The sequence below is a fragment of the Pipra filicauda genome, unplaced genomic scaffold (genome assembly GCF_003945595.2).
Source record: "Pipra filicauda isolate LSUMZ 115617 unplaced genomic scaffold, ASM394559v2 scaffold332_size803855_pilon, whole genome shotgun sequence".
NCBI classification, from domain to species: Eukaryota; Metazoa; Chordata; class Aves; order Passeriformes; family Pipridae; genus Pipra; species Pipra filicauda.
Window position 1 is genome coordinate 390,080 of NW_024104457.1, and position 23,892 is coordinate 413,971.

The 23,892-nt window shown below is 34.1% G+C and overlaps 1 protein-coding gene across 5 annotated transcripts in view; it reads right to left on the minus strand.

Annotated features, from left to right (window-relative positions):
* The window catches only part of SNTG1 (syntrophin gamma 1), a 345,421-nt gene that overhangs the window by 41,449 nt on the left and 280,080 nt on the right, over nucleotides 1-23,892 (minus strand). For all 5 annotated transcript variants that reach the window (XM_039383959.1, XM_039383962.1, XM_039383961.1 and 2 more), the window contains 2 exons: nucleotides 16,097-16,213; nucleotides 12,060-12,131 (listed from right to left, as the gene is read on the minus strand). In XM_039383959.1, coding sequence (XP_039239893.1) covers nucleotides 12,060-12,131; nucleotides 16,097-16,213 — 189 coding nt within the window. The remainder of the gene's footprint in view (nucleotides 1-12,059; nucleotides 12,132-16,096; nucleotides 16,214-23,892) is intronic.

A 23,892-nucleotide genomic window follows, 5' to 3' on the forward strand; every position in this document is an offset into this window, starting at 1 on the left:
GATAACTTCAGGAAACAATATGTAGCAAGAGCTAAAAGACAGGTATCCAAATGTCCTTATAAAGAGAGGAATTTAAAGCAAAAAATATTTTTTTTTTTTAGATATCCAAGTGAGAATTGTCCAAAAGCATCTGCAAATTTAAGATAAACTTGTCAGGAGTCTCAAAAACAGGTCTGGATTAAGCAGGAATCTTCATTAATTAACTTTTACCAAACTCTTATTTCAGCTAAAATATAAAATGTCATTCTACCCATTTAAGAATCTGCTATGACCCTGCATTTTTATATGCACTTACTAGTCAGTGACATGAGCCAGTTTCGTGCTGGTTTTTTGAGGACTCTTTCATATTGTTAATGATTAGCTGTACCATTTGCCCCAATATTCTCAATGTGAATTAATAAAACTCTCCAAAGAGGAACAGGCACAAAACTTCTAGCAGTATGCTCATTCCCTACTGGAGGGAATGTAGTCCTGCTGAAGGATGGGCTGTGAGGAAAGTCACTGGCTTACACCCAGCTTCAGGGTAATCCAGCATCTCTGCTGACAGGACAGTATGACTCCTGCTTGTCTAATTAATAATGCTATCCATGTTAAGTGAGAGTAATAAATTTGTCTAAGGGAACCAAGTATGGCTCATTAGGCAGGTCCTTTCAAATTAAGGCAGAACGCTTCTTTATGACTAAGTAGTGACATTGCCCTCTCTTCTGCAGCTTTTTCTCTTTTGAAAGGCTGCTCTCTCCAGAAGCAGCACTGCTCCTCTTTTTATTACTTGTATATTTTCTTTTTAAGTATGATGATTGCATTAAATACTCACATTTTGACTACTATTTAAATCTGCTAAGATGCATGAGACCCTCTTGAGACAGTCAGTAAGAGCAGAGTCATTCTAGTCTACAAAGCTCTGTGCAATAGAAAACAAAGCTAGGTCTACCATTTTCATGCTCATGGCATGACTTTTACCCATGAGGTGCTCACGTATGGATTCTGGTTTACCTGTGAAGTTATATATAGCTAATTTGGCAGTGCAACTGCAAGCAGTTTTTGACATGAACAACAATTCATGTAAAATGTTCAAGACCACCCTAATCAGAGTTGTATACCTAAACAGACAAAATAGACCTTGCCTTTCAAGATAATTTTATTTCAACTGTTAAAATGAAGTAAATATTCATGATTTTTATATTAATTATAGTAATTCTTAATAACACACAGATGAGAAAACAAGTAAATCCTGTTTTGTTTGTTGACTAATTTAGACAGTTCTGCAGAGAGAAATCTGTCCTATCATAACCAAGATTCAAACCTAAATTCTCAGAAAATAAAAAGAATTTTCTCATCAATTCAAAAGTGCAATAACTCCAAGGCTGTAAAACCTAATCATTTTGCACTTGCTGCCATCAGTGCCCTGATTATTTTACTGTTTCTGTCTCCTTTCACTTATCAGTTCTGTCTACATAAACATGCATCCTTTTTTCTAAGGGCTTCTAATGATCTATGTCTTTATCTGGAATTTTGGGAACACTTTGCTTGAGCATCACCATTAGTTGCTATAGTGATGGTTCTAATAGCATTTACAGGCATCAGGGAATAGATTCGCTCCAGAGTGAAAAAAAGACACTGTTTCCCCAACATATCCTCATTAATCAAGTGACAAAATAAGAATTACCCATGCAGGCATGCATGTGTTTGTACATAGCTCATCTTATTTGGACTTTCTGAGTTTTAGTGTTAAAAAGTGAAAAGAAAATGTTGAAATTGCATACATATATGCATTTAGATAAACTCAGAATTGCAGCTAAACTGAAACTGAACAGAATATTTTTGATGTCCAGATTTTATAAAAAATATTTTTTCTCAAGGGGAAAAATTTTTATAATTGCAGGATAAATTTTAGTTTCAATTAAATTTCCATTAGAAGGATGTGTCTGATTGCTTAAGAGAAACACAAAGGTTCATTCCCTGTAAGTTATTAGGTACAGCAGTAAGCTTGAATCACTTCCCTACTCTGCCTGAGTAGGAAAATTAATTTCCTATTCTGCCTGATTAAGAGATGATGCAGTCTCAAAGACTCGCATCTGAATCAGAACAAGACTCTGAACACAGGTTTCCTCTGAAACAGTGCCATAATTGTGCCTGTTTCTTAATGAACTCTACTGAGAAACTTGTTTATTTTTATGCTATATGAGGAAAACTATCAAAATGTCCATAGACTAATCTTCTGAGGAAATAAATTATTCTAATACTTTTCAGAGAAGCATTAGCAGTTATTTTATGCCACAGAGAAATCAGAGACTAATATAACTACAAACACATATTAAAAAATGTGCTTATCATCACTTTGGAAAGTTATTGAGGTTTTGTACCTCTTCAAAGTTTGAGGCATTATTTGCTGGAAATTAAGTTTAAGAACAGATCCCATAAGAGTATATGTAATGATAACAAATTGCAATGCTAAAGAGTGATCCTATCTTTTCATTCTGCCCCCTTGATTATTACTTCCTCAAATTTTAATAATTTTTTTTCCCTGTGCTAGTTGCCTGCCTAAGGATATTTTAGTATTTTTACATTATAGTTAAAACAGTGAATCAGTTCTGTAAAATGGAATAGGAAAAGGAATGAAATTGCTTTGTCCCTGTTAAAACCAAAGAAACAAACAGACAAGTATTACCCCCCGAAACTGCTTTTTAGGCTGCTCTGGAACCTCATTCTTTGAAATAGAAAAAGCTATTAAGGGAGAGGTGAACGCTTTTGCTGCCCTTGGAAAAAAAATGACTTAACGTCTACCAAAAAAGGTAGTTGTTCTTGGCAAAATTTGGCTGTTACCGTCTGAAGATTTTATTCTGAACGTGCTTCATCACCATGTTGTATAGGAAGAGAAAATCCCTATTTTCCTGAATATTAGGGGTTGTTATGCTACTAGCCATGGTGAGAACATGATACACTATTTCTCCTTAAAGAGGCAATAAGCCTCTTCTAGAAAAGAAAAAAACATGACTCAAAACCAGAAGTGGACAATTATGTGGAAGAAAAGTCCATATAAGTCTCATTTTATAGGTTTTTGTGAGTTTTTTTCAACTTTAGATGTATTAGTTTTAAAGGTAGGAAAAGACCTTTTAAAGGTCTTCCTCATGAAGGACACAAATATTGGAAGGATAAGAATTAAACCTCACCAAACAAAAAGTTGGAAAATTACTCACCAAATTGATTATACATTAAATTAATAGCATTGCCTACGTGACTGCACATTCTTTTTTATTTATCTTCCTTTTTTTTGGACAAAATTCCTTATTTACTCAAATAGCCTGTCAATACATTATGTCAGGATGAGAATACATTAGGGTAGCATAGGGAAAGCATTTGTGTTAATATCAATACGTCAGCAAATTTGTATGAGTAAAAAGATAAAAAATTATATTTTACATTATTTGTTAATAGTGCTCAGAAAAAAAAAAATCAAAAGGAGCTATGGAGAAGAAGATCCTATCAAACCAAAGATCAAACCAAACAAGACAAAAAATTTGTTAGGAAGTTAATATTTCTGTTTTCGCTGCTGGCTCTGGTTGTTGAGAGTGATTAATATGTAGACCTCCACCGTGAAGAGAATGCACCAATAGAAGTTTTGAATAGCTGTCCCTGAGACAGGAACAATTTATTTCATATAAGGAATGGGACACAGTTTCAGTGAAAAAAAATACAGAATTATCACTGTTGCATGAATGCCTGTAGTCCCAAATTCTTTGTGCAATAAAACTGCAACATCTCAAGCTAAATTTAAGTATTGCAATAGTCAGAAAGAAAGACAGTTAAAAAGCCTCAAAGGATTAAAATCTGTGACCAGAAAATAAGAGAAAATTGATAAATTAGAGAAAAATGCTACACAAAAACCTACTAAAATTGATGCATCAGAATATACTAGTGAATAAAATACTGAAATACTGAATCACTCCAAGCTTTAGAAATTCCCTGATTAGACTAATTCAATTAAAGGAAACTTCTCAAGCTTCAGTTAGATCTCAAATATCTAGGATATAAGACATATGCTAGTCTTTCCCAAGTATCCTTACACAGTATTTATATTTCACACCTTATTTCTCTTCTTTTTCAACATTCATTTTGCCTTATGTTAAAAGTTAAATTAGCTTTGCCTTTCAAGGATGTTGCAACAGCACTGTTGGTCTCATAACTAGACAGGTAGCAAAAGAAATTTCTGCAACAAAGAGGTTGCAGAAGTCATTTAAACATTTATATTCTGTATCTAATATTATTTTCTTTTTCCTCTGTGTGTGTCTTGTTATTTCCTCTTTCAGGAAGAAGGATCAGACCGTGAGATTGGCAGCCCCAGCCCAACAAAACTGACTCATTTTTCACTCAAAATAAACCTATCTAAAGTTATTGGGAAATATGAAAAGCCTTCCTTGGTAACTTTATGTTTCAAATATTGTTTGTTCTTCCTTGCTGAACAAAACGAAAAGTTAATGAGCCTTTATACAATGGTAGTTGTCATGCATGTAATAACACTGCCTCTTTGCTTTCAAGAAGGTTTTTTACATGGTGCTGTAGAGTTAGAGCAACATCAGCGCCTTTAACACAGAGAGCCCATTAAATTTGTCCAAATTAACACACCACGGATTAGGTCTTCTATAACTATGTATATGTTGAGGAGAAATGAACTGAAATCACATACAGAATCACAGGAAATATGTGCAATCTGACCAGAGATGTGATCATCTAGTGGCTATCTCCATGTGTTGTAGTAGCAGCTACACACTAGCTTACACTTACATGGATCCAGTGGTGGAAATCCAATGGCCTTGTCAGGAGCTCAATTTCAGTACAGGGGAAGTTTTTCTTTATCGTATAACTGAAGCCAGCTTAATGATTGTCTTAATGCAAGCGGACATGGAGATATTTAAGACTTTTACAATTTTTCTTATCGTAGAAAACAATCATAATTCTAGTTAGAGGGGAAACCAAACCTCTTTTCTTTGGTAACATTAAATACTCTTAAATGTAGAACAGAAGACAGACTGAAAATTACTGAAACTGTTTACAACTGAAACACTCATCAGTTTAGCATTTTTTCCAGGAATTGACACCTGGCTAAACCATGGCTGAAAATCTGATATTCCATGGATGTAGCATTAACCTATCCATTACTTCTACAGTTTAGAGTATGTGTGAAGTACTTTAGAGGAATCAATTTAGGATGCAAGCCTCAGCCATTGAGCTAACTATATTAATGATAGACCTCAAAATATGTTCTGGATTTTCATTTTATATGTTTATGTGTTATTTGCATTATTTTTAAAATTTATCTGAATATATAAACATTTCCACTAGTTTCCCATGCTTTTTATATCACCTTTTTACTTTATTTGACTTACTGGAAAAGGACAGCATAATTACAGGCAACTTAAGTGGGAAAAATTAACATAACTACATTTGAGGTTTTACACATACTAACAGCTAAATAAAGAATGAAATCACAAGTCTTCTGAGACACCAAGTTGGTCCTGATTAATATAGCAAGAAAATTATAGCTGCACTGATATGAATTATACTAGCTATAAACATCAATGATTCACTACCCTGACATATTGCCAGCATAGACTGTCTTCCACAATTATCCTCACATTTCATTTCAGAGCTGGTCTAACACTTGAATATGTTTTCTGTTTCCTGCTGAATAAAGCATGTTTTTATGGTGAATTTCCAAATATTTTTGCATGACACACTGAAGATAGAAGACAGGTGACTGAACTATAGAAAGCATTTTCTCACAACTAAAAGCAGATGCTTGAATGAGCTAAAGAAGTAAGTAACTCAAGCAAAAGGGGCAGAGAACTGCAACCTTTTATGTTATTGTCCAAAATTTACCTGAAAAATGTAATAAACCTTTTTCTAAACCCCATATAGAAAAATTGTTTAAATATTTAAACTGTTTACCAATTTATCTAAGATACTTAAATGTTTTTAAATTATACACATTTGCGCATGCATGCACATGCACACACACTCAAAATACGCATGTTAAAACTGCATATCAAAAATATAAGAGGTAACAAAAAAACAGATACAAAAAAACAGTTAAACCAGCTTTGAAGTACCAAAGAGGACAAGGCCACCTGTCCATTTCTGAAGCTAGAAGGGAGAGAAGTACCTGCTTTTCTGGAGTATTGAATATTTGTTCAATTGTAACACTAAAATTAGTTGACTATTAACAGGGCTTTACTCCTCAAAATAAAGGATTGGGTGAAAAAAGCTTCTTGCACAAAAAATTAGAAATATTTATTCATAGTAAATTCTAACAGCGATTCTGTTGAAAATTAGTCATAGATAAATTTTAATCACAGATTTACAGAATATGTTGAGTTGGAAGGGACCCATAAGGCTCATCAAGTTCAACTCTTAGCCCTACACAGGACCATTCCCAAGAGTCACACCATGTGCCTGAGAGCATTGTCCAAATGCTTCTTGAACTCTGTCAGGCTTGGTGCTGTGACCACTTCCCTGGGGAGTCTGTTCCAGTGCCCAACCACCCTCTGGGGGAAGAACCTTTTTCTAATATCCAACCTAAACCTCCCCTGACACAACTTCAGGCCCTTCAGGTCCTGGTGACAGAAATGGTATCATTAGATTATCCTGCCTAACAAATTGCTTAACATGGATTACAGATTTTCTTCCACATGCTAGTGTCACTGTTCCCCTAGCATCAGTCTGACAAAAAATCGTGGTAAAAAAAAAAAGTGGTTTGAACATCATGAACTTCTCTTAATGGCACTTTTCACTTACTAATCATCAGAACTTTTACAGTTCCTAATTTCTTCCCCATTTTAAATTGCCTGAGTTTGATTTCTACTCACTTTCTTTTCACCTGTTTACTTTTAGGGTTAAAGAGTTCTTCAGCACTTTATATTCTCTCTCTGCTTCCACCCCTTAATCAACAGACCTACTGAATTTTTAATAAATTACTTCATATGTTCATCAATTTATGCATTTACCCCCCCTGGTCTTAAGTTATTTGCATGTCCATAATGTTCCTTTTACATCAAATATATCCCACTGCTGTTTGCCATTATTTCACAATGAATAATTTAATTTAATTAAAATGCGATTTTTGTATTTAGCCTGTTTTACCTATGCTTCATGTCAAAAATTATTATTTCAACCCCAAAATCTTGAGAATGAAGAGGTTTATATTTATGAGATATGTATTTTTATATGGTATTTTGAAAACTTTATACAGAACCTTTTCTTATAATCCACTATTGTTATGGTAGTGTATGAAAGTGATTATCAGGGTTTGGGATTTTGTTTTTTATACTTTTTAACTATATAAAACTGTAAATAATTAATTAGGGGATCAATGATCCTTTGCTGAATTTGTCTCAATAAAACTGTTTTTCATACAGTCAAAAGACATCTTTTTAAAATCTACTTTTCTGTTTCAAATTTTAATAGTCTTTGTGATTACTTAAAGGTCCTAATCACATTAAGAATAGTGACTTATTTCCTTGCTCCCTCTTTCTTTTCCTTGAAATCTGATGGGGAAAAAAGAAAAAAAAATATAATAACAACAAAATAGTGATTCATTAAATTGCTGTTATAAATATGGATCCACTAACTATAAATCACACAATAATCTCTGACATCTCTGATTAAGGTGCAGAACATCCTGCCTTTTAGCTGCTTGAGGCTGAGAGAACTGTAAAAATTGAAAGTGGCATACCAGTGTCCTACATTGTTCATGAGAAGAGTAGAGCCTTTGGAATGGATGCTTGCTAACACATGCAAGCAACTGTGAAGAAAACATTGGCCATAGTGGTAGATGCGTTCTGAGTTTTATTTAACAACTTTGGACTATATACCCTTCCTGACAATTAAATCAGTAAAGTCCTTTGCTGGGTGTAATATTTATTTACTGCTACCAGAAGTGGAATTATTCTTGCACACTAAAACATTGAAATATTAATGTGTATTCAGTAGGATCTGGCTTTTCATATTCTCCACCATAGTGCTTCTGTCATGAGTAGAAACTTAGACAAATCTCTTAAACTGAGAAAAATTACAATTCTATTTAAAAAGACAAACAGTAATAAGTCTCTCTAATCAAAACTGTTCTTGTGAAGCTCATCAGAACTTAAGTCAAAGTTAAGGAGTGGAAAAAGGGAAAAAATGCTTTCAGATAGACTTACTAAAGTCCTGTCCTTGTGCCATGAGGAATAGTTATTGAAATTGCCAGTATATAAGAGGAGATAATACCAGCTAGCTTGGGTGACAGTGCATCCTCACATCTAATGAATATGTCTAAATATGGACAAATTTCTTGAAATATCTCAGTCCATTGTAAGCAACCCATGTAAAGCTTACATTTTGATTACCACATTTTGATTACTAAATATTGTGATAACATTTAATAATTCACTTTTACAGAGAAGACATGAGCCAAGATGCATGCTCTTTCTGGCTCTACAGAGGTGTGGCAGCATTCCCAACCAACACACTCAGTCCTGCATTCTCAGGATGCCCAATAGCCTGATCAACATAGAAGGAAACATGTTTTGGAATTTTTTAGTCCTCTAAGCACTACTTCTCACTCCTGTGCTAATTGGTACAAAGGTTAGCACAGACCACCTGAAAGTCTTTCTACTTAAAGCAAATATTAGCCACAAAAGCTGTGTTTATACTAACAAATTAAGCATGTATGGGACTGCTTGTTGACACTATAGCTAACTGGTAAGGAACAGATCACATCCATAGCAGGAAACTTTTTATTCCCGTAAAACACATGCAACAGCTCATTACAAATGCTCCTTCATCCATGATAGCTCTCAAGCCATGACAGGAATGTTTTGGAGAGTGCTAGATGGTCCATTTGGCCCAAAATCCATGGTAGTGATCATTCTAAAATAAATAAAGAATATAGATGATTGTGTTTCACCATCTGGGAATGATCTATGATAGTGCTTTTTAAATAGAAGAGGGTAGATATAGATTAGATATAAAGAAGAATTTTTTTATAATAAGGGTGGTATAACACTGGAACAGGTTGCCTATACAGGTGGTATATGCCCCATCCCTGGAAACATTCAAAGTCAGGTTGGACAGGGCTCTGAGCAATCTGATCTAGTTGCAGTCATGCCTGCTCATTGCAGGGGGAGTTGGACTAGATGGCCTTTAAAGGTCTCTTCCAACCCAAACTACTCTATAATTCTATGATTCACTATTACTCCTAGTGATTATGTACACAGAAAAATTTGAGTTTAGCCAAGAATATGGAACTAAACCCTCTTCAGAGACACTGATGGATGATATTTTCCTGCAAATGGCATTACTGTCTTCTGGGGTTTATTTCTGCCCAATGACAGCTATTGTCTCTTCTGAAGTAGAAACACAGAATAATTCTATTGTCTCAATTTTCCTGAAAAGAATTACATGAATTCAGTCTTTACCATGGAAGAACAGGAAGTGCAGGAGTGGGAACATTCTGTAGTGGAATAAACCTGGGTTCTTTTCATTTTCTCATTAGGTTTCCTGAGCTATCATGCCATCTATCAATCCCTGAGAATATTAATTACTTCAAACCCTGTTACTTTGTCCTTTTGCCATTCAACTCATTCTCCAAGGTAAACAGATTTATAACAAAAGTAGCAAGTGAGGTAGTATAGAGAGGAAGAAGTTTGAAGGTGATCACAAAACACGAGAGTAACATTTTTACGATGCCTCTGCTGCAATAATACCCATGGGGCTTGCACAAATGTGTCCTGAAACACTTATTGCTAAAATGGAGACTTTTATGGTTCTGGCATAAAAGTTGAACAAAACCTTGAGTCTCTACAGATGTTCAATGTAGTAGCAGTAATGGGAAGCTGTTTTTCTTGGGTTTATTTGCTTTTATATTTAGTGAAACCATAGTTAAGTCCTACAGTACCTGCTGTAGAAAACTAGAAAACAGTGAAGATTAATTCTCCAATGTCATAAGCTGCCATTTTATTGCAATGATTTTTCTACTTCCATTTTTTATTATTTACAGGTTTTAGTCAGCCAAAGAACCTGTTTGAAACATTTCAAGATTTTAAAAGCTTGACCATATTTACAGAAAATAAAGGAATATCTGAGTATGAATAAAGTGATAAAGAAACACAAAAATGATATTCTCATATCACTTAAACTGGAATTTCCTCTCTGCCGATCTGTTAATACAGACTGAGACTGGAAGATCTACACCTCTTCCCAGACAATTTGGAGAGCTGATGATAAGAAAAAATGTCATCTTTGTACTTTTTTCTGTGCTTCCACACATAAGTGGCAGGAAGGCATTGTTTCAGGTTTTGCTGCTTTGTGGACTGACTCTTTGGCTGTAATAACTGCTGCTAAATTACTGAGAAGAGAAAAAAAAATCCATGTATTGATATGCAAGAACAGGGGACACAGGAGAAGAGGAAAAAAAGAAAAATGGCTAAAATTGAGAGCGAATGAGAAGAGAATCAGCAAAGGCAAAAGGTTAGAAAAAAGGAAAAGAAGGATCTTTAAGTTACAGAAAACTATATGGCATACATTCTGTAAATTTCTATACAGGGACTATAATAAAATCCTTGGATAAGTCATAAGGAGTCATCTTCCTGGCTGCAATACACTTCTCTGACAAAGAAGAGCTGCCTTGATGCTTACCACAATAAGCCCAAGGCCTGAAGCAATTACAGACTACTGGAGGGGGTGGAGGGGTGGCAGGGGCGGGGGAAAAGTGTTTGAGATTTTTCAACTCTCTTAAAGCCTGACTGTGCTCAAAGAGCATTATTTGTATACACCCTTAGTGCAATGTCTTCAAAGAGTGAAAAACTTTTCCTGTAATTTCTCTCCCTACATGACCACTTCTAAGGAGTCAATATTTGCACAGACTTGGTGGTTAAAGGACATGCCACAGTGATGTGACGTTTTGCATTTGGGATGTTTTACTCCCTGATGAAGTCTCCAGGCCTCACAGCCATCATAGCAGTAAAAGAAAATCTTTCACTTTTCTGTTCAGATTGCTAGCAAAGGAGGTTTTTTTTCAGACTATAAACTTGGTTTCTTTTCTTTTTTTTGAAGTCTCAGATGTAAGAAGTTTCTGAATTTTATTAAGCCATTACGTCTGTAATTTGCCTCCCTAAGGAAAATATAGTGCACCTATGAGATCTGCAATACCTAGGAAATGTACTATTTATGTCAGTAAAAGGTCTTCCCAGTGGGAAACACTTTTAAAAAAATATTATTTTTTTCATACTTCCTTTTGATACTAGTCTGCATCGAACTAGATAAAAGTCCAGAAAAGTCCAAATTACATTCGACACAATTTTGACCTAAAAAAACCCAAAACCAACATACACCAGAAGGCACTTCAGTTTAATGGAAAGAGACTATTTCTTTTAATCCCTTTTTTTCTCATAGAAAATTTTGGGCACTTGTTTTTCACTGTTTTTAAAATAGAGAGAAGACAAGATAAATTAATTCTGATTGAATTGAGAACTAAAAATTAAAATCAACGTACAATAATGGTCTTATTCAATTTTGTACTCATAATTTTAACTTTCTAAACAATTTTCATTATCTCTTCCCATTTGTTACAGTTAGGGTAAACTGAAGAAATTAGAAAAAATAAGACAAAATTTTTCAGAATGGTATTGTATATTTTAAAGACTGCTCTCAGGCCTAGTGAAATCTTACATTGCAGTCACTACTAGTTTCATCAACATATTTGAAAACAATCAAATTGATCACTGTTTCTTTAGGTCCTCAGTCAGAAAATGAAATGTCATGCTTATTAAATGTGACATTAAAGTAAAGTTGTAAACCCCATACAGCATTATGGAGATACAAAGTAGTTTCCTAGTCAAAATCAATTTATTTTCAATTTTGCCATGCCTTCTAGTTTGGTTCTGTATCTACTGACACTAGGACTTCTGATATTTGAATTCAAAGGGAAAAAATGAGATCTCTTTCTGCAAGGTGGTCAGCGTTACTCTCTGGATTGACAACTGGTCTGTCAAAGTGGTAATTTATTTTATACTTTCTCATCATACCTTGAGAATTTTGCACATTATCTCATAAACTGAAAATGTTTTCTCAGCTCGTGTCCAATCCCAGGTTGTGACCTTTGGGGAAAAAAACAAAACAAAAGACAAAATAAAAAAAAAATAAACAGAAAAAGAAATTAAGCTATTTTCATTTATTTCAGGAAGTAAGTTTATTAACAAAAATAAAGCTATATCCCTAAGCTCTTTACATCCAGTATAATGTATACAGTAAGACCATGCACTGCCTCAGAGCAATAACTACCAGGGATCAGACTGTTCCATCCAGGTAATGCTTGGAAGAAGTTCTCCCTGTATTTACAGTGCAGTGTCCTTGCATGCTGGCTGCTCTGTGCTGAATGATGATGCTTCCCCAGGGAACTGCTGGGGTTGCATTGAGATCCTGAGAGGATACAGCCCTGGAATTCATCTCACAGAGCCAGTGCCCTGACTACAAGAAGGTATGTTTCTCTTTACTTTCCTCCTTGTAACTGCATGCCACTATTTGCTCCCAGTCACCTACAGTATTTGCAAATCCATAAAATGAGTCTCCAACCTTGCAATGTCCCAGACACTTACCTCACATGCCTTGAAATCCAGAGGGAAAAAAAAAAACATGAAACAAAAGGCAAATATACATTTTCTTTTTTTTCTTATCAAGATCTACTTCTAAATTCTAACAACGAACATTTGAAGAATAGTTTATTTTTCCTCTTTGTCTTGGGATTTGACAATTGTGTTTAACTGTATTAATTTTAAGCAATTATTTTACACCAAAATGCATAGATAAAAGAATTAAATAAAATTAAATAAAAGGGTAAGTGGTAAGACTTAAATAGGACAGAAAAAGATAGATGAATATATTCAGTAAGGTAAGAGTCAAGGCAATATCACAACAATCTATAAATAACTTTTCAAAGAAAGTGCAAAATGGAAACAGGAGAATATTCACAGTCTCAAAATACAGAAGAAGGCACAAAAGAGAATGAAACTGAGGTTATATATGAAAGAAAAATAATCTTAATAGTAAGATATTGGCACAGCTCCAAAAGAAGATGGTTTTATCATTAAATTTATTAGGCATGATGAAGAGGTTGATGAAACCACAAATTATTCTACAAGATTCAAGATAAAATTCTTTGAAAAATTTATGATAGAATACTCTTCACAGACCAGGAAGAAAAATATTGTATGAGAACAATTTCTCTCTTATCTAAAGAGAAAATAATCAATAATAGATACAACACGTCTGAGAAGCATCTGTGGGTTTGGATGCTAGGGGATAAAATTTTCTTGATCAAAATTTTTTTGCAGTTGTATGAGAAAATTCTATTCCTAACTTAATTTTTAGTTATAAACATTACTGTAATACAAACTCCTTTCAGGATATCATAGGCAGGAGTGAAAAGTTAAAAAATACAGTGTTATAGTTCCTCTATTAGAATTTTATTTATTTGCAGTCATCCTCAAATGCAGTTTTCACCATATTATTGAAGTATGACGACTAAACCATAAAGCTACTCTTTATGCTATGGACAAAAGGATGAATTTCTCACCAAGAACAAAGAAATGGGGAGAGGAATCTTGCTACAGCCCCGCTGAGACCAAAACTCCAGCCACACCAGCTGAAGTCATATTCCTCCTCCAGGAAAAGTAGTTACTATGGCTGTTGAAGCACAGACTCATTTGGAACTATGTTTAAAAACTTTGGTGGAAAATATAAGACCTCCCTGTTCTCCTCGCTTTTGTTTGTACCTATAAAGGGACTTATTTTCAGATCAAACCAAAACTCTTTCTATATAATGCCATGTGCAAAGCAAGAGCAACTGTCAAATTAAGACAGTCACAGAAATTGCTTCACCTGTTCACTTTTAAGATTTTAATTTAAAAGCTTGCATAGCAAAAGAAAAGGTGTTAGCAGCTCTTTCTCACATCCATCCTCTCTGAGATTTCCAATTATAAATAGTAAAAAACCGATACACACCAGACTTGACACAAGTAATAATTCTAAAGGAGGAAATGTAACAGAATATAACAGAAAGAAAAAAAATTGTGTAAAGCTTTTAAAGTGTAAATAAGTAACATTAGGAGTGCTCCTTTATCTGAGCGTGCAAAGCAGAAGTACTATTGATCAAACAGCTAAAAAAAGAGGCCGGAGAAGGCTGCTGATAGACACTGTTTAACACATACTTCCCTAATGTGTTAGACTTTGGCAAAGATTGGGGAAATACTTTCATTTGATTTTCTGGTTAAAAATTTGGCAAGACATCTCTGTTCAGAAAAAAACTTCATCCAAGGAGTTTACACTGCAAATATAATTAAAACTGTTTTTCTTTTGACTACACTTTATGCATCTCATAAATAGAAGCTCTGAAACTGTGTTGTTGAAACTTTCCCTGTAATCTTTTGTGATGCCTGGAAGAAACAAATATATATACCTGCAGAACAGCAAACATAACCGTATGCATTTGCATGCAGAAAACAGGGTGTTAGAAGTCCTTTAGAAGGCTTTCTGCAGTCTTTGATAAGAAGAAAATTTTTCTGGGCATATAAGCATGCAATTAATACATTACATGTTGGGGTTGGAACTAGATGATCTTTAAAGTCCCTTCCAACCCAAGCCATACTATGATAATATGTCTTTAAGGCAACTCTACAGGAACTCTTCCTCTGTTTGTCCTATAAAAAGTATGTTTATCATTCTGTTTCCTTCCTACTCCATGGAGAGAAAATATCTTTCTCTACGTTTTAACTGTTTTTCTCTTTTAGAAAAGGAGCCAGAATCTGGCAAAACAAAATCATGTTGTGCTTGCAGCTCAGCGAAACAAGACATATAAAAACTCAAGGATGAGTTGCTTGTCTTATACAACAGCAGCTTGTCAAAATTTCCCTTATTAACATCACCATGGTTCAGAGTCTTCCTATGAACATGTTCCTTCCACAACCATTAATCACTCCCCATTATCCATTTGCCTGAACACATGGAGTTTTCAGTTCATACTTACTTCCACTCCTCATGTCTTTCATATGTTTTTAAGCCTTTTGCTAAACAAACGGGAATAGATACTGATGAACAATGTAAAGATTTGCAAGCTGGTTTTGAACCACATGAGGAACAGATTGCCCAGAGAGGTGGTATATGCTCCATCCCTGGAAACATCAGGCAGGACTAGGCTCTGAGCAACCTGTTCCAGTTGAAGGTGTCCCTGCTTACTGTAGGGGGCTTGCAGTAGATGACCTTTAAAGCTCTCTTCCAACCTGAACTATTCTGTAATTCTGTGATTCAGGCAGGAAGGAGCTACAGCCTGGATCTGGCAACACAGGGTTTAGCAGCAGTCAGCAAGGTCACTCAATAAACAGGAAAAATGAATGAACATGATTGTCCCTGCTGTAGGCATAGGATTGCTACTGGATCCTTAGCAAATAGTTTAAAAGTTAGCTAGGGGATCTTTACTGCAGCTTAGATGTACCATCAAACTGCGAAAGTAAACTGCTGAGTATAAGACGAGAGCTAAAATTTTACCCAGTGTTCCCAGTCAGATTCCAATTAATATATTTAACTTAAACAATTTAATTTGCTTCCCTACCTTCCTTTGAAGCTCTCTAGCAGCAAAAACTTACATTCGAGATGAAATCTAAATACAGACATATTACAATTTCCACAGCATGCAAAAAGCTTTGCTATTTCCCCAAATCCCAGCAGTTTCACTAGAATAATTGTTCAGTTCAAATTTAACCATCTTACTTCAGGCCTTTTCTGTCTGCCAAAGGAAAATCAAAAGCTGCCTTTTAACATAAGTAGATTTTTCTTTTATTTTTCTAAGTACTCAGTTTAGTGTCAGGAAAGAAATTCTTGTAAAATGCTCAATCATCTGACGAACAGATGCTTTCTGTCACTTCTATACCACATATCCTGGAACTTTTCAGTGCTGCTATTTGCAATCCTGTTAGTGAGTGATATCTCATTGCAAAAGCCTTGTACACATCACATGAAATTATTTTCCTTAATAACATTTATTCCCACTAAGTATGAGAAAAATACTTACTGGAGGTGCTATAAATTTATAGAGGGAAGATCCTCTCAGTGCTAGAAACTTTGGTGTGTACATTCGATCCTGAAGAGAGTCCTGTTCTCGTTCTTCTGTCCAGCCCATGTAGACTATCTGACAGAAAAATCAATAGTGTTGACAAATTCCTCAGACATTTTCTTGTCTTGCAAATATTTCATATGAGTAAGCTGATGTCTGTCAAATTTTACATAGCTGCATACCTTGAACTCCTGACATAATAGGGTGCATTGGCAGTTTGCACAAAGAACACCTGTTAGGACAATCCAAAAACATGAGAACCAACCCTTGCTGTGCTGGTAACAAGAAAAAAACCTAAACCACATACTCCATGGATGTTAAAGGTCTATTCTACATATTTGCTGACAGATCACATCAGCAAAATTTAATGTAAGTGAAGTGTAAGGAACCACTAGTCAGGAATATCAAATCAAGCAACTCCTATTACACAGCAATATAGATACTGTCTCCACATACAGTTTCACAGTTAGGCATTAAACAATATGATCTTACAAATTTTATTTCCAACTAATGACAATCTGCCTTTTTTTTTTTTTTTTTTACTGTCTGAAAATACCTGTGAGAAGTTTTGAACCTTCTTGCTTAGAAACAGCAAATTTACTGACTGTTTTCAGCCACTACCTTGAACAGACTTCGTCTACAGCTAAGAATTAAGCAGAATGCTGCAGACACTTACCACTACTTGTAGATATTCTGACACAGATGTTTGAACTGTAACTTATTTCAGCTCATTTTAGGATGCAATTCTCTACCTATATCCACCTATTAAGTTTGAGTAATTTAATATCAAATCCTTAAAGAGCAGCGGAGCATGAGTCACCACTATGTTAACTTCTGGAGAACCACTGAACAGTGAGCAGACCCATCATGAAACCTTTGATTTATAACTATGTCATTAGTAATAAAATACAATTTCCAGTGTGCACTGGTACGCTACTGCTATGGAAAATAGATCAACCCATATTTCATAGAATGCTGCTAATGGGATAGATTTATTTTTAAGTATCTTTGTGAAACTGATTTCTACATTAATTAAGAAAGTATGGGGCAATCTCTGTCTTACATGTCAGTAATGATCATGTAAGGAAAACAGTTTAGATAAAATAAAGACAATTATATAAATAGTCAACAAGTTAGTAAGTTTACCAATGGTAAAAAAAGGTCTCCAAAAGGAAGGTTTGTACTGCGTGTTTTATCCATTCAGATTTTGTATGTCACGTCCTTTTAAAAAAAGTAATGTACACCATTTTATTTCATTACTTTTGGGAAGAGGATTTTCATTGATAGTTTTCCATGGAATACACATTAAAGTAAATGGTGGGCCTGTTGTTTTTCTTTTTTCTCTCTCTTTTTTTTTTTTTTTTTTTTCTGGTGGATTTTATTGTAACACACTGGAAATTAATGACTTTTTCAAATCCCATTGTGTGAAATCAACACTACTACTCTCTCTCACAGTTTACTGGATATTTCATGGACTATAAATAGAGACAGGGAGAAGATCCATTCCTCTAACACTACAATGAAACCTCAACGTTTAATTATTTTGCCAATAGCAAACACTAAAACTGCCACATAGTCTCAGGTTCAATGAAGAACATGTGTTGAAGTATCTGCTGGTTTGGTAACTAAACAAGCTTATAAAAGTCAAAAAGAAGACAGATATGCACCATAATATTCAAGTATCAAGAAGAGTGCTAAACACTGTACTGTCATGCAATACCTAAAAAGACATGTTCTCTGAAATCTCATTTATTCCTGAATGAGGAAATATTCAGAAGGAAAAAAACCCTAACAAACAACTGAGAGGTACAGTAGGAGAAGTTTTAAATTATTTCAATTTGATGTTTATTCAAATTTCTCTCATTTCTGCTGTTTCATATGTTATCCATAAGTATGGATCCCCATCCCTGGAATCTCTAGACCTCAGTGACTGAGAGGGGTTACACAGAAGAGTTAAATTAGTATAACAAAATTGTACTACTATATGTAGTACTTTGGTATATTTTCCTATCAGTAACTGAAAGAGAATGAATGATCTCTAGTTTCTGGGAACTGAGACATCTATGCTTTTAAATTAATTAAACAGGATTCATTTGGTTTCATCTTGATTTTTTTCATTAAAATTGGACACACAGTAAGATATCATCTTGCCTGATGACATTTAATAACATTGTAACACTGTATGTAATCTCTACTTAGTGAGTGTTTTTCTCTTTCATATTCCTCATTTCTACTTCTACTATTCATCAAAATAACAGGATACAGTCACTCATGCTGTGCAAATGTATTGATATTTCACGTTTGATTGACCCAGCACTAAAGCAGCCATGAAATTTAAGGCCTCTGTAAATCATGAGGAAAATTTAGATTGATTTTCCAGAAAATCTCCTGTACCAAAGCTTTATCAACGTAAAAGCATTTCTCTTTCAGACTCAATACCTACTATTCAACATAAAGAACTGTGAAGCAAAGGCTGTATGATTATAATTAGGAATACTTACAAAATTGTTTGAATGCATGTGCATGCATATCCACATGTGTGGATTAAAATAGCCTGGGCTAGATTCTGGAAAACAAGGCAAAACTGAACAAATAGTTGCTAGTTGTTTTAATAGATAACTATGACAACTGATATGTTCCTACAGTGATCTCAGTTTTATCTAAACATACCAAACATGTGAAGTTAAATAAAATATTGTAATTTTTATACAATAAAGCTCAGAAACTGTTGAAAATTTTCCCTTCTAAGATAAAATAGATGAACTCTTTGAGACATTTATGTTACTGGTAAACATTCTTACTTCTAAAAAAAAAATCTTTATGAAAAAATTAAAGACAATTATTTATTGGAAAGGGATCTTAACTTTCCAAATTAGTAGCTCATGTGTATACATGAACTGAAATAGTGATGAATATGATATTTGAATATGATAGTGATGAATATGATATGAGGTTTGGACCCTCTCTCAGTTTTGCTGCACATGTGGATTTGGTACATATGGAATTTCATGAGATTATGAAATTTCAGAAATTTCATTTCTGAAAATAAATGCTTAGAACCACAGACACATGATGAATGGAAATAAATGTTAATCACAAATAGATGGTGCATAGCATGCTCCTTTATAAATTCAAAAATTTGGTTAGCTTTTTAACCTTAGTAAGTTTTTTTGAGTCCCTATAAACTGTTATCACCAAAGGTGGCAGTGGTGGTGAAAAAAGATTTTATTTATGATAACATTCCACTTGAAAGATAATTTTTGCAGTCCTGGTTTCTGACTTACCTGAAGCAGCTCATTCTTCAAAATCAAATGGTGGCACAAATTAGTTAACTTAGTGGCTACTGGTTCAGTAACAAAGATTCAATAAGTCATAATGGTTTATGACTTAAATCATGTGCAGTTTAAAAAAATTCTATATTGAAATGATAAATGAAACAGGGCAATTTCTTCAGTCAAAAATCCATAATCTTGTAATTTAATATGTACTTAAATCACATAGACATCCTAATCAAGCAAGATAAATTGCCATATTTTATATCAGTCCAATATCTTGCTAAAAATGACGTAAGTCATTTGAGTTTCAGAGAGACTTTTTCAGAGTTCTTACATAGTTTTTATTATTTTTTAGGAAGAATAGTGAGATAAAAATAAAAGAAAATTTCCCCAAAATGAAATGTAAAATGTACGTATAGAAGTGAGGTGATTCAAAGATCAGAACAGATGCACTGACAGCTTTTTATCTTGGAAGTCTGATACTCATATACACACTGTGTGAAAACATGCTGTAGGGCAACAGGATGGAGTCAGAAGACAAATGACTACATCAGACAACACAGGGGGAAAATTATGAGGAATGAGAAACTCAGATAACTCTCTCTACCCTGTTTTTAATATAATTTTCTCTGTACATTTTAAAATCCCTTTCCATATAGTCTAAAAATTCAGTATAGTCAATTGTTAGCAGAAAAACAACAGAAACCACACTGCAAATGTGTGAAAAAAAATTGAACAAAAAGTGTGATCATGATGTAATCATTTGTAAAACCAGTTGTGCATATAAAAGGCTTGGGATTTTTATGCTGAGAAACTTTTTTAATAAATCAACAGAAAAACTAATCACATAAAATATTGAATGAATACTAGAAAAATTTTACTTAATTGTAAATGCAGTCAAAATGTCTCCTATCCTATTTTTCAGGTTTGTGAAAAGCCTTGTTATCTTTCCAAAAATATTATAATTCCTGTGAATTATTTTCTATCTTCTTCACCAAAAAAAGTCCACTAAAACAAGATAGTCTACATATGAAAAACAATCTGAAAGAAACAGAAGATAGATGGCAGTGAAAGGCTATTTTACATAGGTTTCAGATTAGATTTAAAGTAATTTAAAATGACATTTCTCTCAGTATAATTTGTGAGAAATAAATATCAGTAATGGTCAATATTTTCTAGAAAATTATGCCATATAATTAATAGCAAAGGAATGGCTTTGACAAACATTCTCTATGACTTTTATTTCTAAACTTCAAAAAACAGAAATGAACTATTTTTGATTTGAATTGTAGATGGATGTGGCCCTGGCAACCTGCTCTAGGTGATTGTGCCTGAACAGCGGGAATTAGGCAAGATGACCTCGAGAGGTTTCTTATGACCTGAAACATTCTGTGGTTCTGGGAAAGAAAACAAATTATGGATGTATAAAAACAGAAAACTTTTAATGCCAAGTAGTTTCCCCTTTCAGTTGTCCTCTATTATGTCACCTCCTTTCTATTCTAAATGCTTTAGAGCTATCACCTACAAGGATCCCCTTCATATTTTTGAACTACCTAGCTACTAACAGATTATTCAATCTAAGATCGTACATGTATTTTTTCTCACATAGATTAATTTCCTTCTGGGTAAGAACTCACATTATCATCTTGCTACCAGAACAAGGTTGAGCATAGGTTTTCCATTTGACTTTGTCCTGTTTTATTTTGTTAAGTGATGACACAAAAATTAAGGAAATATTCTGACTCTGAGTAAATAGTACCAGAGAAAGTAGAAAATACTTTTAATTTATGGAATACGATTTTTCCCTTACACTCCAGATAACTGAAAACTGGTATCAAAGACTGCAAACAGAGTATATTTGCTTTCTTAGCAAACAACATCATAATCAGAGCAAAGACAGATGTGTAGGGTAACAAAACTTGCCTGGATCTCTGCAAAGATCTGTCCAGCATTAACAGTGCTGTTTGAAAAACCTTCATGACAGTTTACATTACATACAGCATGATCCCATGAGAAAACTTAGCATGTTCCCAATGAGATCTACCAGATCTTGCTAGAAATAAGGACTATATTGACATGCCTTCACTCCCTTCACAGATTTGAAAAAATATAGTACACGTGGATACAGGATAACTTTCTGAACAGGTAAAGATCTGTACCTTGTTCTTCCAGGTTTCTAACAATCTTCTTCTTGCTATAATCCACTAATCCAGAGCAACATTTTTTCTCATCCATTTAGTTTCATCCAGTGTTACATGTTAATAGCCATATTTCAAAGCACTCATTTTGCTTATTTAAGACTTCTAAGTATCTGCTTATTGAAATAAATTCCTCTAATGACAAAGTCAATTTGAACATTAATTGGGCAACTATGTGCCTTTGACAAAATGTCAACTTTAGAAGTTAGGGGTTTCTTTCCTCCTTAAATTATTCAAGTCAATGAATGATTACATGTATTTAAAATTCATTATAATTTGAATTTGTTCATTTTAATAGAGGTGATTAGCATTTAGAAGGTACAGACTTTTTTCAAAAAAGACTTTATGCAGCTGTTATTACAAAGATGGATTTGGATGCAAATTGCAGTGTTAGGTACGAATCTATATTAATTTGGGGGGGAGGGTGAAATTATGAGTAGGAATCAGTCCAAAAATAGCTCACACTAGTCCTGTCTTTCAGGATATTGACTGCGTAATTAAAAAAAAAAAAAAAAAAAAAAAAAAGAACTAGAATAGCTAGCCAGTATGTGGTAACTCCCTGAAATGCATAAGGGGTGTGTGCATTTTACACAGAATTGAGTTAAGCATTTTTCTGCTAAATAGGTATGGTAGCTAATGATGAAAAAAAATACCTTGTGTTATCTAGAGCAACCTCTGTGCTTGACTGAGCCTTCCTCCTTCTTGTAGCCTTGTCTTGTTTGCCCACCACATAACTCACCTTCAGAGCAATCTAGCATGTCCCTGAGCAGGTTCATTTGGTTGCTAGGTTTATCAATGAGGAGGCTCAGTCCTACTGACATCAGAGTCATTCTACAGCAGACCTGAGAGGCTCCAGATTTTCTCTCAACAGAGTAGCTCTCAGCAACTCTTTGAAAATGAGCAGTTCTCACACATTTCCTGACTAAAAAATTTACTATATATCACACTGTCATCCTTCTCCCTCCTTTTAATATTGTGCAACTGCAACTAGTAGGATTCTTCTCTTTTTCCTGGAAAAAAATCTTTGACACATGGTCATATTGGAATTCCTGCCTGTTAATTTTTCATCTCCTGAGTTTAGGAATAGGCACAAGGAAGGTTGTAAATTTTAATCCTGGTTGAAATTTCTGGGGGGTTTTGAGGGTTTAAAATAGATAACAGTGCAATACAGAAAGTTCAGCACTCAGGTGACAAGAAAGTAAACATCATTTATTCTAAAGCCTAGTAACTTGACTGGGTTTAGGACTTATCTTTTGATTAATGACTTTTTTTCCCCCCTTCTAAATGTACATAGTATACATTTTTCAGTCTCTAAAATATAAATGGGTCAAACGAAAAATATTCCAGATAATCAAGCTGGAGGGCATGACCTCTTCTTTTTGATGAACAACATGTCACATTCTCATTTGTCACCACAGGTTAGACTACTAAAACATGTTGAATGAAGAAAAAGATCAGAATATTACAAGTCACTAGACAGTGTCTTTCAGACTTTTGAGTGACATATTTATATTTCTTAAGTACCAGGGCAAGTGAAATATTTACAGACACATTTATTACCATTCTTCTCATCCTGGGAGAACTTTTCCAGATATTTTTTGATTTTCATTTTCTATTTCTCTGAAAAGGATTAGTATGCAGAACTTGGACAGGACTAGTGCAGTTTAGACTATCTGGCTGTCTCTCTGAGATCATACTGCTCATGTAGCTGCTTTACTCACATCCTGAGCTTACAGAACTCAGTTCAAAGGAGATGGCAACAATAAGCATGAAAGAACCCCAAATGACTGAGTATATGGAAAACACAGATGATGGGTAATAGGTTAGACTTGTTTGACTTGTTTGAATACTAAAATGAATTTCATTAATAAATATTTTGAGATTTCATAACATTATTACATTTTTATAGAATTAGATGTTTACAGTTCAAAGTGCTCACAAAGCCGGGATAACACTGCAAATATTCAGTGTATACTTAAAGTTGTCTTTAAAGCCTCTGGTGTTGCTGCTTGCACAGCAAAATAAACATACCTGAGAGAAATCCCTTTTTTGGTACCAATGACTTCACAAGATCTGACTTTGAAATATTTTTATACCTTTGTGAGTTTGAAGCTCAAAATTTTCACAGAATTAAGAGTTTGGAGACATATATGTATGTATACAAAAGCCCGTTTAGACATAAAATATTATCTTTAAATACTGTATGAAAACATCATCAAAATTCAATGTAATAATGCTATTCATGGCTACTTGTTTTACTTTACATTCTCATTCATTTAAA